Raw genomic sequence first — 19,738 nt, forward strand, 5'->3', positions numbered from 1 at the left:
GAAATGTATTAATTGACTTAAATAAACAAAACGTTTCATGTTAGCACATAAAATAGGGCAGCAGGTGGCGGCAGGTAGCCTAGTGGTTAAGAGTCTTGGGCCAGTAACTAAAAGGTTGCTGGATCAAATCCCCAAGCTGACTAGGTAAAAAATCTGTCTAAGTACCCTTGAGCAAAGCACTTAACCGTAATTGCTCTTTCAACCCAGATAGCAGATGATTCTGGGCCACTGCGGCAACTGTTTGGCACTGCTGGCTTTGCCTCGGCAGGGTCCAGTCCTATGTGGGCCAACAGTGGGCCAAATACAGCAAACGAGTCCGTATTCATTATGGCAGGGTAAATTTGGGTCGATTGTGGCTTGCGATATAATGCCGACATATATATTTTTTTATTTTTTTATTAAATATGCACTCAACATTTTATCCCTATCATATGTACATATGAATTTCACTGTTATATTTAATTTATTTTAACTGCCTGTACCCTTTGATCCAGTGTTATTAATCTTTTAGATTGTGTATTAGTATATTTTGTACTGTTGGCCTACATGCAAGTAAGCATTTCATTGTAAGGTATTACTCTACTTCTTGCCTATGACAATAAACATACTTTCCATACTTGCCTTGACAATGGACTGAAATGAACCCCCTATTTTGGTGCTATATAAAGTTTAACCTATTTAATGGTTTAATGGTTCTTTAGAACCTAAGGAAAGGGTTCTTGATATAGCCATACAGGTTCCATTCATAACCTTAAGCATGGCTTTAATATAAGTTTAAAAAAAACCATCAAATAGCGTTTAACTATCTTTAAGGCAAAGAACTTTCACTAGTGAAAACCATGTTTCTTTTTTTGGGGTGTACCAAATGTTTTACTCTGTTAGATTATTCAAAGTGACACCTGAAAGTGAATACCTCCAACTCTTGGCGCCAGCCCCTAGTCATATGATATAAACAACCAATTAAACTACAAGACCCCTGCTATTTCGAGAGGAGACCCCAGATCAGTTACCAACTTACAGCATGGCTAGCTAGCTACATGCGACAATAGCACTGTTGTTGAATCGGTTGCATCCAATAGCTAGCTAGTTAGCTAGCAAGCTAACTTCATGAAATAGTTAAGCTAGCTATTTTTCCCTACCTGACATTTTATATAGCTTAACTAGCTGTTAATAATATATGTTCCTTATGAAACTGCAGTATAGGCAAGGTAACCTGGCAAGGTATAGCAAGTAGGCTGTCAACTGAAATTATTTGCTGTCCGGTTATTTGACTAACATTTGTGAGCTAATCGGGGAGCTTGTTCTTTGTGATCGCTAGCTTGCTATCTAAGTTAACATGTCCTTAGCTGCCCAGGTAAAATGAGCCAGTGTACTAGCTAACATTAGTAGCTAGCTACTGTTACTCACTGGCTAGTTCAAATTTTTCCTTTAGGTTGTGTGAGTTAGCTGTCAAGGGGCCACTACTGAGGACGCTAGCTATTAAAGGGTGAGTACTGTAGCTAGCTAACTATAGCTAACTCTATTTGATAAACATGTTATGTTTGTAGCTGTCTAGTAACAGTGCTATGGAATGTTAGATATATATGTGTGCTTGGCTAGTGTTACCAAGCGAATTAATGTGTGTTAGCTTGGCAAACATTAGCATGTAGCTGACATTACTGTGTTGACAAGAAGGTGGGAAGAGTGTCTGCCACTTGCCATTTAACCTGTTAGGGCTAGGGGGCAGTATTGACACGGCCGGATAAAAAACGTACCCGATTTAATCTGGTTACTACTCCTGCCCAGTAACTAGAATATGCATATAATTATTGGCTTTGGATAGAAAACACCCTAAAGTTTCTAAAACTGTTTGAATGGTGTCTGTGAGTATAACAGAACTCATATGGCAGGCCAAAACCTGAGAAGATTCCATGCAGGAAGTGGCCTGTCTGACAAATTGTGTTTCATCTTGGCTCTTTTTATTGAAGACTGAGGATCTTTGCAATAACGTGACACTTCCTACGGCTCCCATAGGCTCTCAGAGCCCGGGAAAAAGCTGAACGATATCGAGGCAGCCTCTGGCTGAAACACATTATCGCTTTTGGCAAGTGGCCGATCAGAGCACTATGGGCTTAGGCGCGTGCCCGAGTCGACCGAATGCTTTATTTTCTTTCGTCTGTTTACCTAAACGCAGATTCCCGGTCGGAAAATATTATCGCTTTTTTATGAGAAAAATTGCATACAAATAGATTTTAAACAGCGGTTGACATGCTTCGAAGTACGGTAATGGAATATTTAGAATTTTTTTGTCACGAATTGCGCCATGCTCGTCACCCTTATTTACCCTTTCGGATAGTGTCTTGAACGCACGAACAAAACGCCGCTGTTTGGATATAACTATGGATTATTTGGAACCAAACCAACATTTGTTATTGAAGTAGAAGTCCTGGGAGTGCATTCTGACGAAGACAGCAAAGGTAATAACATTTTTCTTATAGTAAATGTGACTTTGCTGAGTGCTAAACTTGCTGGGTGTCTAAATAGCTAGCCCTGTGATGCCGGGCTATCTACTGAGAATATTGCAAAATGTGCTTTCACCGAAAAGCTATTTTAAAATCGGACATATCGAGTGCATAGAGGAGTTCTGTATCTATAATTCTTAAAATAATTGTGCTTTTTGTGAACGTTTATCGTGAGTAATTTAGTAAATTCACCGGGAGTGTTCGGTGGGAATGCTAGTCACATGCTAGTCACATGCTAATGTAAAAAGCTGGTTTTTGATATAAATATGAACTTGATTGAACAAAACATGCATGTATTGTATAACATAATGTCCTAGGGTTGTCATCTGATGAAGATCATCAAAGGTTAGTGCTACATTTAGCTGTGGTTTGGGTTTATGTGACATTATATGCTAGCTTGAAAAATGGGTGTCTGATTATTTCTGGCTCTGCTGACATAATCTAATGTTTTGCTTTCGTTGTAAAGCCTTTTTGAAATCGGACAGTGTGGTTAGATTAACGAGAGTCTTATCTTTAAAATGGTGTAAAATAGTCATATGTTTGAAAAATTGAAGTTTTTGCATTTTTGAGGAATTTGAATAACGCGCCACGGGATTACACTGGCGCAAGCGTCCCACCTAGCCCATAGAGGTTAAGGTAAAGTCTCCATCTTTACTTTTTTGTGGTTAAACCTTAGTTTCAAACATAAGTGTTAGTAGGGCATGTCATAATAATGGTGTATGCCATTCCCCTTTTGACCCTCCTTCTGACAGTAGGACCTGCTCCTCTCCATTACCCAACATACAGCCCACAGTAACGTCAATAATATTTAGATTCTAAGGTTACCTAAACCTTCCTAAACACAACCAAATATACAGTATAGAATGTTTAATTACTGTTAGAATGTTGATTTTTTAGCTTGAATCGAGGCTCAACAGGTCTTATGTTAACTGTTTAGTGCTGGTAGAGAGATCATATAATCACATAACCATGACAAATTAAAGCTAAATCATTTTATTCTTCAATATTAATATTAATACATACTTGAAAATGTAACAGTTGTATTCTGCACTGTTTGTTTTTTTGTAGTTAAAAAATAAAACGTATATCTTGAGCTACCTTTTGAATATTTTCATGCCTCCTCACAGTGATTGAAGTTAACCCAGTGTTGCTTGTTGTTTTGGCCTTGGTTGGAGGTGGGGGGGTTTTATCTGTAAGGTTTAGCGACATTGTTGGTCTCTTTTTTGCATTTCCGTCTCGACTTAGTCAGCCATTATAATTATGCTTTAAAGGTTTGTGGTATTATTAGCAGAAGATAACCAATATCCAGATCTGTATGGAGCCTTAGTTATCCAAAACTAAGATAGTGTTTGTGTTTTTGATATTGAAAAAAAAATAGTAACTAGTTTTTCAGCAAAGGCTATTAAAATTAGGTGAATTACTTAATATTGAGATACAATATCCCTATCTTATGGTGCCTTTTCTGTTGTCTGAGTGGTTACAGATTGACTATTTGGGATTGAAAGGTGGCTGTGATGTGAAAGAGAGTGTGTGGAGGATCACGGCACACATAATCTTCCATGATCTTTCAAAGACCATGAACTGCCCTTCTGCCAACTGCAGCTCGAACGGATAGTTCACTGTAATTTAATGTTCTACTGTTGCCAAAGTCCTTCATGAATACTAGAAAGCATAGAAAGAAACATCGAAATAAACCAATGATTCTCCAATTTTAATTTAAAGCTGCGGTGAGGAGAATAATCAATTCCATTTTCAGGAATTTTCCAAGCTGATTAAAGGCACGGTCAACTTAGTGTAAACTTCTGACCCACTAAAATGTTGATACAGTGAATTATAAGTGAAATAATCTGTCTGTAATCTATTGTTTGAAAAATGACTTGTGTCATGCACAAAGTAGATGTCCTAACCGACTTGCCAAAACTATAGTTTGTTAACAAGAAATTTGTGGAGTGGTTGAAAAACGAGTTTTAATGACTCCAACCTAAGTGTATGTAAACTACTTTATACAAAAACAAATCATGAAAGAAAAGCATTGCTGTTAGAATTTTGTAAAGTTAGTGTGGGAGAGGTGCCTCCTGGCATTGACAACTTAGATGGAAAGCTACTGAGGATGGTAGCTGACTCTGTAGCCACTCCTATCTGTCATATATTTAATCTCAGCCTAGTGGAAAGTCGTTGTCCGCTACTAAAAGAGTGGTAAAGTGGCTTTTACTGGTTCTAACAGCAGACCGATCAGCATGTTGCCAGCTCTTAGCAAACTGCAGGAAAAAATTGTGTTATGGTCAAAACATATAGATTCAATGGTTGTAAAGATGTGGAGAGGTCTGTCCATAATAAAGAGATGCTCTGCTTTCTTGACACCACACAAAGCAAGTCCTGCAGGCTCTAGTTTTAGCTTATCTTGATTATTGTCATACGGTCAAGTGCTGCAAAGAAAGTCCTAGTTAAGCTGCAGCTGGCCCAGAACAGCGTAGCACGTCTTGCTCGTCATTGTAATCAGAGGGCTAATATTAATACTATGCACGCCAGTCTCTCTTGGCTAAGAGTTGAGGAAAGATTGACTGTGTCACTTCTTGTTTTTATTAGAAACAATGTGTTGGAAATTCCAAATTGTTTGCATAGTCAACTTTCACACAGCACGGACACACACACTTACCCCACCAGACATGCCACCAGGGGTCTTTTCACAGTCCCTAGGTCCAGAAATTCAAGGACACATACAGTATTATACAGAGTCATGAGTGCATGAAACTCCCTTCCATCTTATATAGTGCAAGTGAACAGCAAACCTGGTTTCAAAAAACAAATAAAGCAACACCTCATGGCACACCGCCTCTCCCCCACGTGACCTACTTGTTGTGTGTATGTACTGACATGTATCTGTAACTGACAGATGGACACACACACTACATGTTAATGTTTTTAAATGTATGTAAATTGTAAAGTCTTATGTCTGTATTGTCTTTTTCGTTATGTGTCGGACCCCAGAAAGACTAGCTGTCGCCATTGTCGTTGGCTAATGGGGCTCCTAACAAATTAATAAAAAAACATCTAATTGGGGACAACAGTCAATGGAGTGAGTGGAGTAGTAGAGAGTTAAGAGAGAAAGTAGCCCAATCCAGACAGATCTAGTAATGCCTACCCCTGTGTTGCGGCTGGGGTCCTCTCCCGCTGTGTTCCTCCATCAGTGTTTTCAGGACCTAATTGAGCTGATCACTTACCAAATTTGACTCCTCAATTGCCTGTCTGCCCATAATTAGCTCTCATCTGTTTAGCCATGTTATTAGTTAAGCCAGAGGAACCAGTAGCGTGGACAGAGAGGAGATGGGAGGCAGACATGAGATGTCTCTGGGAGAAAGATTGGGTCCTCCTCCAGAGTAACTCAATTTTACCCTCCAACACCCTCCCTCTCCTGTTTGTAGTCACAAACTAATCAGATTGGGCCTGTCTGGGGCCTCTAACATGGTTGGCTAAAAGCAACACAGAACACACTCTCACACACAGCCCTAAATTAGAGATATCTGTGGCATGCATGCTTGAAATATATGGTCAACTTGGTTAAATAATGAGTAAGGCCTGGGTGGTTTTCTGACCTTGTGACCTGACCAGGGAGTGTTTCCAGGTCATCCCACATAAGAGTACATAATCCTGTGTACACTCACCTTTGGCTGTGTCCCCATCCTGAGTCTGAAGACAGTCAGGTAAAGTAAGGTACATTATCAGCAGGTCCAGGAATAGATCCAGGTGCATGAACAGGTACAGGTATTGGCAAGTCCTGGTCCAAGTACAGGGCCAGGAACAGCGGATACATAGACAGTGTGAGCCACAGAGAGATACAAGGCAATACGTTTCAAAAGCCACTGGCGAGGCCGTTGGCTCGTCTAGCTCCAATCCCATAGATTATGATGGTGAATTGAGTTCTTATTAATCCATCTTGGGGTGTTTTCATGGGGGGTCCGTAAATACAGTGTGAACTATGGGGGACGCAAGGAGGATGTCTGGCAGGAGTCCTAAAAATGTTCCTGATTTCTAATCCAATCTCCTTGATTCCTGGAATCCTGGAATATTCTGAAAAACAAAAATATGACCAAATGGTTACTGACTGAGTTGAATGCATGATACTGTATGTAGAATCTAATCAGTGATTGAGTTGAATGCATGACATCAATCACAACTAATCTTGAGATATGTGCAATAGTTTGAATGGTAATTGAATTCATAATGATGATATTTACTGGAAGGTGAATCATATGATATGTTTGTTTGTATATGCTATTGTGCTATTATCTGTTTTGTATTGCTCCTACAGTGTATTGGTGTAGGAGGAAAATGTAAGTAATTGTAAGTCATGTTTCTGCATTATGTTGTTTGGATGTCTGCTGCTTTCAAAGGGGCAACACTCAGTGTTAAGGGGGTGGGCTCTGCAATTAGTCTCGCTGAATATGCCATATGTGTAGGAACAGACTCCTGAGGGAGGTCTCTGGCAGTAACGTGGCTAGCAATATGTTAGCTCTGACTAAGTGACATTTTCTCTCCGACACGGCCATCTTTCCATCTCAGTTTGTATCTATTCATCTATCTTACACTAAACCCCCTCCCCCATATTCTTCTCTCAGGTAGATGAATGGAGAGGAATAGGGAAAGAAGGGAACCATTACTCTTGGAGGTTGATGGCTGCTTCTCGCCGAGAAGCAGAAGGAGTCATCAAATTTTAAAGTCACTCCAGTCTCGGTGAGCCCTCTTGTCGTCGTCAGCGGCCACGGGCGCTGGCGTGTCTGGTGGGAGAGACAAATAGAGGTGAGGGATGAGGCGGGTAGAGTTAGTGACAGCCAGACTGGACGCGGTGCGGTGCGTTCATCACCTCTCGTCTCAGGGACACAGCAGGGAGCCTGCGGACATGGCTGCGGGAATGTGATTCATGGCCCGGTGTCAACTGTACCAAATTGGCACCATTTTGTCTCACACAGGGCAGCTCCACAGGTTTTTGGCACAGATCTGATATGGAATCCGGGCAAAGTGACTCAGATCACATGGTAGCCTTGCACTTACTGGTTGTGTGTCCGATATGATTCTACTGGTGGAAGCAAATTGTGATTTTACAGAGTGATTACAGAATGTAAGTGTATTGAGGGGTTGTTCACTGCAGCACCTTTTCAGAATGAATATACAGTGCCTTGCGAAAGTATTCGGCCCCCTTGAACTTTTTGACCTTTTGCCACATTTCAGGCTTCAAACATAAAGATATAAAACTGTAATTTTTTGTGAAGAATCAACAACAAGTGGGACACAATCATGAAGTGGAACGAAATGTATTGGATATTTCAAACTTTAACAAATAAAAAACGGAAAAATTGGGCGTGCAAAATTATTCAGCCCCCTTAAGTTAATACTTTGTAGCGCCACCTTTTGCTGCGATTACAGCTGTAAGTTGCTTGGGGTATGTCTCTATCAGTTTTGCACATCGAGAGACTGAAATGTTTGCCCATTCCTCCTTGCAAAACAGCTCAAGCTCAGTGAGGTTGGATGGAGAGCGTTTGTGAACAGCAGTTTTCAGTTCTTTCCACAGATTCTCGATTGGATTCAGGTCTGGACTTTGACTTGGCCATTCTAACACCTGGATATGTTTATTTGTGAACCATTCCATTGTAGATTTTGCTTTATGTTTTGGATCATTGTCTTGTTGGAAGACAAATCTCCGTCCCAGTCTCAGGTCTTTTGCAGACTCCATCAGGTTCTCTTCCAGAATGGTCCTGCATTTGGCTCCATTCATCTTCCCATCAATTTTAACCATCTTCCCTGCCCCTGCTGAAGAAAAGCAGGCCCAAACCATGATGCTGCCACCACCATGTTTGACAGTGGGGATGGTGTGTTCAGGGTGATGAGCTGTGTTGCTTTTACGCCAAACATAACGTTTTGCATTGTTGCCAAGAAGTTCGATTTTGGTTTCATCTGACCAGAGCACCTTCTTCCACATGTTTGGTGTGTCTCCCAGGTGGCGAGTGGCAAACTTTAAACGACACTTTTTATGGATATCTTTAAGAAATGGCTATCTTCTTGCCACTCTTCCAAAAAGGCCAGATTTGTGCAGTATACGACTGATTGTTGTCCTATGGACAGAGTCTCCCACCTCAGCTGTAGATCTCTGCAGTTCATCCTGAGTGATCATGGGCCTCTTGGCTGCATCTCTGATCAGTCTTCTCCTTGTATGAGCTGAAAGTTTAGAGGGACGGCCGGGCCTTCGTAGATTTGCAGTGGTCTGATACTCCTTCCATTTCAATATTATCGCTTGCACAGTGCTCCTTGGGATGTTTAAAGCTTGGGAAATCTTTTTGTATCCAAATCCGGCTTTAAACTTCGCCACAACAGTATCTCGGACCTGCCTGGTGTGTTCCTTGTTCTTCGTGATGCTCTCTGCGCTTTAAACAGACCTCTGAGACTATCACAGAGCAGGTGCATTTATACGGATACTTGATTACACACAGGTGGATTCTATTTATCATCATTAGTCATTTAGGTCAACATTGGATCATTCAGAGATCCTCACTGAACTTCTGGAGAGAGTTTGCTGCACTGAAAGTAAAGGGGCTGAATAATTTTGCACGGCCAATTTTTCCGTTTTTTATTTGTTAAAAAAGTTTGAAATATCCAATAAATTTCATTCCACTTCATAATTGTGTCCCACTTGTTGATGATTCTTAACAAAAAATTACAGTTTTATATCTTTATGTTTGAAGCCTGAAATGTGGCAAAAGGTCGAAAAGTTCAAGGCGGCCGAATACTTTCGCAAAGGCACTGTATGTGCATTGCAGTGCAAAGTGTGCATTACACAGCAATGACTTTGAGAATGTGGTTGCCCACTGCAAAGGTTTTGGTCAGGTTCAAAGGCAGCCAAATTCAATCATTTTCATTGACAAAATTATCCTCAGCCTAAATGGATCATTTTGGTTCATTATGTCCCTTACTTTCCACTAAAATCAATGTTGTAGCTGACATGGGTGATTGACGGAATTGAAAGAGAGGGCCTGTCTCTCCCTGACCCCGATTTAATTCACCATATTGATTTAGTGATTTACAAGGCCATGGCTCTGGATATCCATGGCCATTCATTCAGAAAGTGCAATTATCCAACGGGAACAATGTATCCAAGTTTCTCACTCTGGCGAGGTTCTTTAAAATATATCTGGCTGTGACCCATTGAATCAGTTGAATGGCCCTGTTCTTAGCAATTACATGTCTCTGAACTGGCATTTTATGTGATGCAATGAGGTGTGCTGGGCTGGGTTATGCTATGGGCTCATGTTCAGTGGCAGAGCTCTAGCTGCTGATACCTACTGTAGGTCACAGAAGGAATACAAATTAATTACAAGCCAGATGTTTCAGACATGCCATAGAGATACCACATTGAAAATTATGAAAAATTGGGTCACTCTCTCATTCACCCCATTCACAACCATTTGTATCTGTCTCTCTCTCTCAAGTACTTACTTCCCCCCACATCGACGATGGTGGCCTCTTTGGGTGTGAGGGAGGCTCTCCTCTTCATCTCAAAGGCAGTCCTGGAGTGACGCCTCTTACTTGGCGACAGCAGGTCCTCAGCAGTCATGTCTGATATCTGCACCGCCTTCTCACAGTCAACCACCAGCACCATGGTGTTAGAGTTCTTTAGGGTGGCATTAGGCGATGCCGCTCCACTCACACCCCCTCCTACCCCTGTCCCTGGTCCCACTCCCACCCCAGCAAAGGCATGACCCTGCTGCTCCTCCTGACTCTCTGTAACTTTAGACCCAGAGTGGGACACCTGTCCCCCAGCCTGTCCTCCGTTGGTCTGGGCACGGATGTTGGCCAGGGTGCCCACCTTGCCTGTGTCCATGCCCTGGTGGCTGTAGACCTTGTAGCGGATCATGAGGATGATGATGAAGACGAGAACGGAGGCCACGATGATGCCACCAATAATGATGATCATGGTGCCGCCCAGGAACTGGCTGTGGAGGGCCTGGCACTGGCTGTACTCGGTCTCCGTGATGAACTGGACACAGCCCACCTGCCGCGTGGCCGTCAACGAGGTGATGCCGTCATCGTAGACCGCCAGGACACACAGGTCGTACTCACGCCCTGACACCAGGTCACGAACCAGGAAGTCCTGACTGGTGGACGGGATCATTCTATTGATTAGAGAGAGATACATGTTTTAGGATTGATGACTAACATGGTATATACAGGAACTAATAATCTGTAGATGGGGGAAATATTTTGAAAAGATGATTAATTCTGGGTAAAGAAAGGTAGTGTAAATACTAGACTTGTCTAAAGGGATTTGTGAATGGATTTGGATAGTTCAAATGGACCGCTAAGACATACTTTTTATCTTAAGACATTTTTACACAGTATTATAATAGCGTTATGGTACACCCCTTGTTTTGAGGTGCGATCGAACTGTTACAGCCTATTGGGCTTACTAGTGGGACCGTCAAAATGACGAACCTCAAAATCAATATTAAAGGTCTATAACAATGGATTTACCAGAAATGTATAACATGGAATATACTGTGGATGAAAGTAATCAGTGTAAAGGTCCCTTGTGGATTCTCTGAAGCTTTGACTCTGCAGAGAGCTTGTGAGTTACATCCACAGTCAATCATCTAACCCTGGTCCAATGAGTTTGTAGAGAAAGACCATATTGAGATCAATGTCCATCCAAGGAGTAAAGCATGTGTCCAATAGGTGCCAATACTACCAGATAATATGGTGCATGTAGGCTTCAGAAGCACTGTAGAACCTATCAACATCAGGAGATACTATATATTCCTTCAACACAAGCAATTTCCTTTTTCCTTTTGGTACCATATCTTTTCATTCTTAAAATCACCCCTTTCAGCACTAAACCGAGCCATTCCCTGTCATAATAGTCTGGTGAATCAGACCTTTGCAATGACAACAATACGCAGACTGTTGTGACAGAAACTACAAACTTGGCAACACTGTACAGTAGTGTAGACCCTTGAAAGGCACTGTGACAGTGTGTGGTCATGTGTGTGATTTCTGACAGTATAAGTGAGCAGTGGATTATCTGTACACAAAGTGATGCCAGTAACATCTTGAGCTGTGATTTAATGTCAGTCCCCATTTTGCATAACTCTCCAAAGCTTCCAAATCTCCCATTTTCATTATGTGTGTATCATTAACTGGCTAACAAGTCTTGACATTTAAATTTACATCAACAGTTCAAAAAGCTGAGTTTGTAAACAACGCCCAGTGTCATCTCACTAAGCCGCCTTGCTTGAGGCTGAGTATACCAGTAGAACACTTAATATAAGTTAAGAAAACTCTCCTGGACTTGGCAAAAGAAATTACAATAATTTAATGTTCACCATTATTTTGAAGACATAGAGAATAGATTGTTGACAGTGTTGAGAGAATGGATGATTTAGGCTAGGACCTCAACCTCAATTGTGACTACAGTACTGAGCTGTCCGTCCCGGAATGTCCTCCCCCGGGACACAGTGACTGAGAATGTGCATGGCTCAGTACAGTGTTAAATCACAAGGTGCTTGGGATCATTAGCACCTCTATTCATTATAAACCAAGAAATACTCCAACTTTTCTGGTGGAAAGTTTAACATTTACACTAAAGACAGAATAAATTGTAAATATAATAATGGAAATGTAATTTTCAATCTGTTATGCAAACCAGACATATTGACACAGTAATTAAATAGGAAATATTCTCGGGAGTTGTTTGCACCAACTTCCGAATAATCCAGTGCATACAAGAAAATTAATGAATTGATGTGAATTGACAAATTGAATTACACGGGGGGGGGATAACAATAATCGTAACCCCGGCATCCGGCCAGAAATGTTATTACTGCCACTGCAACCCCTTCCTAATCTTTATTCACCGCGATTTATCTTTGCATCTTTCTCTAGAGTCTTTTCCAATCCAGTACCAGATAGAGAAGTGACATGCCAATCGCAAGGTTATGAAAGGTTCAAATCCACATTCTCCATTAAGACAATCAACCAACCGTAACCTTGGTCTTGACCCCCTTTTTTTTAAAGAGTCATTGTAGCTAATGCTCTTACAGATGCTCTTGGCTATTATGAAATCAGACGTCTGAGTCCAAGGGATTTCCTCGTTCACATGTAATACAAAGGCCTTACGGGTTGCCATGACAATACATCACATCATCTCAATGGGGAATGAACAACAGAAGAATATAAATAGGGTTCAGCTCCCTTAGCATTGTTCCATTTATCTTGGTCAACGTTCTCAATATCGCACTTACGTGGGCAGGGAATTGGTTGAGTGTATTCCTGTTAAAAGGTGAAAGACAGCGTTTATTAATTGTGGATCCCCTGAGGTGGCCGTTTGGCTTGCGTAACTCCTCCAACCTATTGACTACTAAAAAGTGAGCACCTGTTAGAGGAAGCATTATCCTAATCCAACTAGAATCATGGAAAAGTCTGCAAATTGGTCCACCAGTCTGCAAAGACAATTTTCTTCTGTCTCTCTATCTCTGTGTCACTCTCTCTCTCTCTCTGTCTCTTTCTCTTCCTCTCTCTCCTTTAATAGTTAATATTATGGTCTGTAGGGACAGAAGAAGATGACCGTGCAGAAGAGAGTAGCTGGCGGATCTCAATCCTGGATCCTATTAAAGCGTGGCAGGGGATAGGGAGGTTCTCTCTGTCTAACCACTTTAAAGGTGCTTTTGAAGTCCTCTCATTTGCCTCACCTTTGCCTGTTAATTTGACTGGAAGCCCAGAGTCTGTCTGTCTCTCTCTCTCTGTATAGGGATGACATCCAGACTGCCTTTACGGAGATTCATTATAGCACAATACTGAACAAAGTCGCCTTGATCTAGGCTGTGCAGAGGACCTTTATCTGGTGTTTCTGTGCTTTGGTTTATTACAGGACTTATCATGGACGTGGCGGCTCCGGAATAGGCTATCAGACATGAGACACTTTATGTGCTGGGGGCAAGGACAACATAACAAAACAGTTACAAAAATCAATAGAAAAAGGGTATTGGAGCAATGCAGGGAGACTGATTCTTGATTCATGAAAAACCCTTGCGGCAGATACCCCAAATTAAATTACTCCGCAATGAAGCCGGGTGCCAATTGTGAATAGGGGAGGAAATGATTCTCTTTGTGGGAAATTTAGGGCAGAGAAATGAAACTGTTAGTTGTTTATGTTTTTTCATTCTTCACGAGACTGATTGAAACCTCTAAATGAAGAGCCTGATGAGATGAGTGGAGCTTGAAATGGAACGCAAATTAAACGCTGCTTTTTGGTAAATAACTACGACAATCAGCGTGTTGATCTCAAAATGCATACTTGGATCACTAATATTGATACATCTGTTTATTTAGTTGGTGTTCAAAAACAATTTCCTAATACACTGATTTCAAATGTACCACACATGCATCCTCTCGACGACACATAGTATCAAACATCGACCTGTAGTAAGAGAAGTCTTGATTCCATAGACAGGAGGTAATGAAATAGCATGTTTGAAATTATATCTACATATTGTACTTTGTCTGGACTCTTTAGAGGGGTGATAATTCATGTGTGCTACAGGTGCCGTCTTTCTATCAGTAACATACACTGTTGTTTAAAATGTCGTAATATTGGTAGTAGCTCTTCCTAAAATCTCTGTTTTCTCAAGAGGAACAAGTAGGAACACAAAATGTCCTTCCCACATAATCCCATCTGTACGGATGCACTGTATAATTTCCTGAATGATTGGTGTGGAGTCTGGCGGAGAAACACTGACCTAAACATTTTTAATGCGTGGGGGATTTGCTTTGTGGATGATGGTGTATCGGGGAAGTAGCAGGGATATAAGGCATATCACTAGTGAGGTGTGTATGGCTCACATATTTATTTATACAATTATCAGAGCTAGCTCTAGTCTCAGGCACACCTGACTAGGTTACTAATGAGCCCCCACTGACTGAGGGGGAAGGGGGTGGGGGGGTGGGGGGGGGTGAGTGGTGCATGCAACTTTGAATCATTGCACACACACAGATCGTTGCGCGTGCGCACACACACTCTCTCTTTCAAGGCTGTGCAACCAGTTCTTTTTTTTTAAATAATTCCCCAAATTGGCTTTTCCAAAAGCAAGGTTGAGGATAAGTGACAGTCAATTTTATTTCTCTGACTCCCTTGTGTTGTCCCATTCATATCAGGTACGTCAGGCGGCCCCAGAATGAAATTCAGACGGGAAATATTTAATACTCTTTGTTAAATAAATGAGCTTGACAGGATAACTCATACCAGGTTGGGATAATAGACAAGCCAGAGGTGAATTCAATTAAAGAGTGACAATAAAAAATATACTTCTCAAGTATTGTTGAGCTTAGCAAAGTTTCAGTTTGAGGATAAAAATGTTGGATTCATGAGTCTGAACTTATTTTTCCCTGGTATTTTCTTAGCCAGCCTGGGGTCACTGAGAAGCACTGTTTGGGGACAGATTAGGAACACTAACACATAAACACAAATGTCTTCTTAAATCTCAATGCATCAGGCTGAATTTCCACTGCATTTTAACTGAGTTACAAACATCCATTTGATACAGTTGAGTCAATGATTTAAATAGAAGTCGTTTGATAAAAGAGGGAAGCATGAAATACTGTTGGTGCCGCTGCTCTCAAGGGTACGTACATACCCGGCACATACATAAAAACGCACAGGTGCACGCACGCATCCATGAACACACGCACGCTCACACACATAGTTAGACACAGCTGCCTGCCAGCTTCTCTAACAGCATGAAAGGGGACTGTATTGTGCCGACAGGCCTGGTTTTCACAGAGACTCTGTGCCACGCCCCATTATTCATTCCCCTCACAGCATCAGCGAAACGCTGCCCCTGGGCCCCAGGGCGAAGAGCACAGCCAGGGACAATCAGTCTGTGGGTGGCAGAGCCTCTACCCATTTCACTTCTGAACTAGGCCTCTCCCCTCCTGATCCTTAGCACAGACTGAATCCTGCCCACAATGTGGTGTGTAGGACAAAAAGGGCCTTTGTTTGGTGAGGAAGCAGGTCATGGATAAAACATCTGCAGAGAGGGCATTGCCCCCACATTTGGGCAGTCTTGATTCAACATTTTGAACAGAAATACAATGGTTCGTTGGATCAGTCTTAAACGTTGCACATACACTGCTGCCATCTAATTGCCAAAATCTAAATTGTGCCTGGGCTGGAATAATACACATGGTCTTTCTCCTGCATTTCAAAGACGATGGTATAAAAAAAAACATACAAACGGTTTGGTTTTTTCTTCGTATTCTCTTCTACCAGATCTAATGTGTTATATTCTCCTACATTAATTTCACATTTCCACAAACTTCAAAGTGTTTCCTTTCAAATGGTATCAAAAATGTGCATATCCTTGCTTCAATGCCTGAGTTACAGGCAGTTAGATTTGGGTATGTCATTTTAGGTGACAATTGAAAAAAAGGGGCTGATCCTTAAGAGTTTAACTTCTGGGAGGAATGTGTTGTGAAACTCTGATTTCTGTTGTGTGAAGGAAGAAAGGGAAGTCTCCTCCCTTGCAAAAATAAACTCTCGGCCAACCCCCTCCCTTACGCTAATTTCAACCGTGTTTATGATCCGGGTGGACACACGCAAAGCAGTAAACATGGAAGAAGTGAGTGAGGATGTTTTCAACACAGCTATTCCATTCTATCTCGTCATTTAAGCCACTGCAACAGTTATGCTTAAAATGTTTGACTAGTAAAGGGGACAATTTCACATGCTTGCCAACTGGAAGAATACACCAAGCGATGTATGGAGAAAATTTCTACAAACAAGCATGTTCAGCAAGCGGTTGATAGGACTGGCAGTGGACGAAGTGCGTACCGGTATGTATACATTTCAGATGAACTTGCGGCTAGCCAGCTGTATCATTCATCCTACATTACTATCAACTGGCCAGCTGTATCAGGCAGATAAAAAAAGTTTATTTGCTAACTATCCATTTGATTGATGAATTTGAGAAAATAGTATTAACTGCTGGACGGAAAATGGCTAACATTTTTTTTTTCCAGTAACAGTCAAAAGTTTGGACACACCTACTCAGAAATTGCAGCCCAAATAAATGCTTCACAGAGTTCTACTAATAAACACATCTCAACATCAACTGCTCAGAGGACACCGTATGAGTCAGGCCTTCATGGTCGAATTGCTATAAAGAAACCACTACTAAAGGAAACCAATAAGAAGACACTTGCTTGGGCCACGAAACACGAGCAATGGACATTAGACCGGTGGAAATCTGTCCTTAGGCCTGATGAGTCCAAATTTGAGATTTTTGGTTCCAACAGCTGTCTTTTGTGAGACACAGAGTAGGTGAACGGATGCTCTCCGCACGTGTGGTTCCCACCATGAAGCATGGAGGAGGTGTGATGGTGTTGGGGTGCTTTGCTGGTGACAATGTCAGTGATTAATTTAGAATTCAAGGCCCACTTGACCAGTATGGCTACCACAGCATTCTGCAGCAACATAAAATCCCATCTGCTTTGCACTTAGTGGGACTATCATTTATTTTTCAAACAGTACAATGACCAAAAACACACCTCCAGGCTGTGTATGGGCTATTTGACCAAGAAGGAGAGCGATGGAGTGCTGCATCAGATGACCTGGCTTCCACAATCACCCAACCTCAACCCAATTGAAATGGTTTGTGATGAGTTGGACTGCAGAGTTAAGGAGAAGCAGCCAACAAGTGCTCAGCATATGTGGGAACTCCTTCAAGACTGTTAGAAAAGCATTCCAGGTGACTTCCTCATGAAGCTGGTTGAGAGAATGCCAAGAGTGTGCAAAGCTGTCGTCAAGGCAACGGGTGGCTACTTTGAAGAATCTCAAATATATTTTGATTTGTTTAACACTTTTTTGGTTAATACATTATTCAATGTGTGTTATTTCATAGTTTTGATGTCTTCACTATTATTCTACAATGTAGAAAATAGTAAAAATAAAGAAAAAACATTGAAAGAGTAGGTGTGTCCAAACTTTTGATCGGTACTTTATATTTTCCTATATTATTTTCCCCTAACCCTACCATCCCTCCCCTAATTGGAGTAAACTAATGGATAACAACTCTTAGGCTTCTACTTCCATCTTATACATACTATATACATTTAAGGACACATTATAGTTTACATTCGTATCTTTCGCTTGTTTTTAGTCCCATCCTTCAGCTCCACTCAACCCCTCCCATCTATTTCTGAACACTATCCAGTTTTTATGTCTATTTTGGCATATTTTTCAACTGTGCTGTGATGTTTCACAAAAGTTTTGAACCTTCCTATTCGGACAGATTGTACATATTGTAAATTAAATATATATATTTTTTGCTAACAGTATTATTGTGTTACTAATTGATTGACTATGACTTTTTAAATCACCTGGCAGTGCTAGCGTTAGCTTCAGGTAAATGTTGCAATTCTTTAGCCATTTCTGTACCTGTGAACAAGCTACATATGGACAGTACCAAAACAAGTGATCTAAATGATTCTGTCTCTTCGCAGGAAAAGCTGCAGAGCTGGGATTGTTGTATCCCCCATATACTGTATATAACATTCTATTGCTTGCAAGAATTTTGTATAATAATTGAAATTGAAAAACTAAGTTTGAATCCGGCGCTGTTTTGTGTATCAGTTCATAAACCATGTGCCATGGAATAGGGAAATCTAAAATTTATTCCCAACTATTTTGCGATCGATATGGCACAGCTGTCAATGTTTTGTCCTTAAATGGAACTGGTATACTTTTTTATTTATCACAATTTTGGTCTTTAATGCAGGGCCAACAGACAAGTTCCTTACTTTCTCCCCCTTCCACTTGCCTCTTCCATTTGTGGTAATTCTGAAATTAGTTGGTTGTAATTTTGAGTAGAGCAGACATTTCCATATATTTTTGTTAACAGCAAGTGTGACAACTCCACCAGTCCTATTTATGATATCATTAACAAAGATTATACATATTTCTGTTTAAAAAAAAATATCTTTTTTTTTTAATCAATTAGTATATTTGAGTGTAATCATAATATATATACATACATATACACACACACATACATACACAGTTGAAGTCGGAGGTTTACATACACCTCAGCCAAATACATTTAAACTCAGTTTTTCACAATTCCTGACATTTAATCCCAGAAAAAATTGTCAGAAATGTCAGAATAATAGTAGAGAGAATGATTTATTTCAGCTTTTATTTCTTTCATCAGATTCCCAGTGTGTCAGAAGTTTACATACAATCAATTAGTATTTGGTAGCATTGCCTTTAAATTCTTTAACTTGGGTCAAACATTTCAGGTAGCCTTCCACAAGCTTCCCACAATAAGTTGGGTACATTTTGGCCCATTCCTCCTGACAGAGCTGGTGTAACTAAGTCAGGTTTGTAGGCCTCCTTGCTCGCACACGCTTTTTCAGTTCTGCCCACAAATTTTCGATAGGATTGAGGTCAGGGCTTTGTGATGGAATATCTTGACTTTGCTGTCCTTAAGCCATTTTGCCACAACTTTGGAAGTATGCTTGGGGTCATTGTCCATTTGGAAGACCCATTTTTTGACCAAGCTTTAACTTCCTGACTGATGTCTTGAGATGTTGCTTCAATATAGCTACATAATTCCCCTCCTCATGATGCCATCTATTTTGTGAAGTGCACCAGTCCCTCCTGCAGCAAAGCACACCCACAACATGATGCTGCCAACTCCGTGCTTCACGGTTGGGATGGTGTTCTTCGGCTTGCAAGCCTCCCCCTTTTCCCTCCGAACATAACGATGGTCATTATGGCCAAACAGACCAGAGGACATTTCTCCAAAAAGTACAATATTTGTCCCCATGTGCAGTTGTAAACCGTAGTCTGGCTTTTTTATGGCGGTTTTGGAGCAGCGGCTTCTTCGTTGCTGAGCGGCCTTTCAGGTTATGTCGATATAGAACTCGTTTTACTGTGGATATAGATACTTTTGTACCGGTTTCCTCCAGCATCTTCACAAGGTCCTTTGCTGTTGTTCTGGGATTGATTTGCACTTTTCGCACCAAAGTACGTTCATCTCTAGGAGACAGAACGTGTCTCCTTCCTGAGCGGTATGACGGCTGTGTGGTCCATGGTGTTTATACTTGTGGTACCTTCAGGCGTTTGGAAATTTCTCCCAAGGATGAACCAGACTTGTGGAGGTCTACAATTTTTGTATGAGATCTTGGCTGATTTCTTT

General features: G+C 41.1%; 1 protein-coding gene across 2 annotated transcripts in view; it reads right to left on the bottom strand.

The window, feature by feature from the left end:
* The window catches only part of LOC106612724 (leucine-rich repeat and fibronectin type III domain-containing protein 1-like protein), a 116,691-nt gene that overhangs the window by 6,023 nt on the left and 90,930 nt on the right, over positions 1–19,738 (bottom strand). For both annotated transcript variants that reach the window (XM_014214177.2, XM_014214176.2), the window contains exons 4-6: positions 9,987–10,663; positions 7,160–7,276; positions 6,164–6,569 (exon numbers count right to left, since the gene is read on the bottom strand). In XM_014214177.2, coding sequence (XP_014069652.1) covers positions 7,206–7,276; positions 9,987–10,663 — 748 coding nt within the window. In that variant the 3' untranslated portion in view covers positions 6,164–6,569; positions 7,160–7,205. The remainder of the gene's footprint in view (positions 1–6,163; positions 6,570–7,159; positions 7,277–9,986; positions 10,664–19,738) is intronic.

This window comes from Salmo salar, chromosome ssa09 (genome assembly GCF_905237065.1).
Source record: "Salmo salar chromosome ssa09, Ssal_v3.1, whole genome shotgun sequence".
Classification (NCBI taxonomy): Eukaryota; Metazoa; Chordata; class Actinopteri; order Salmoniformes; family Salmonidae; genus Salmo; species Salmo salar.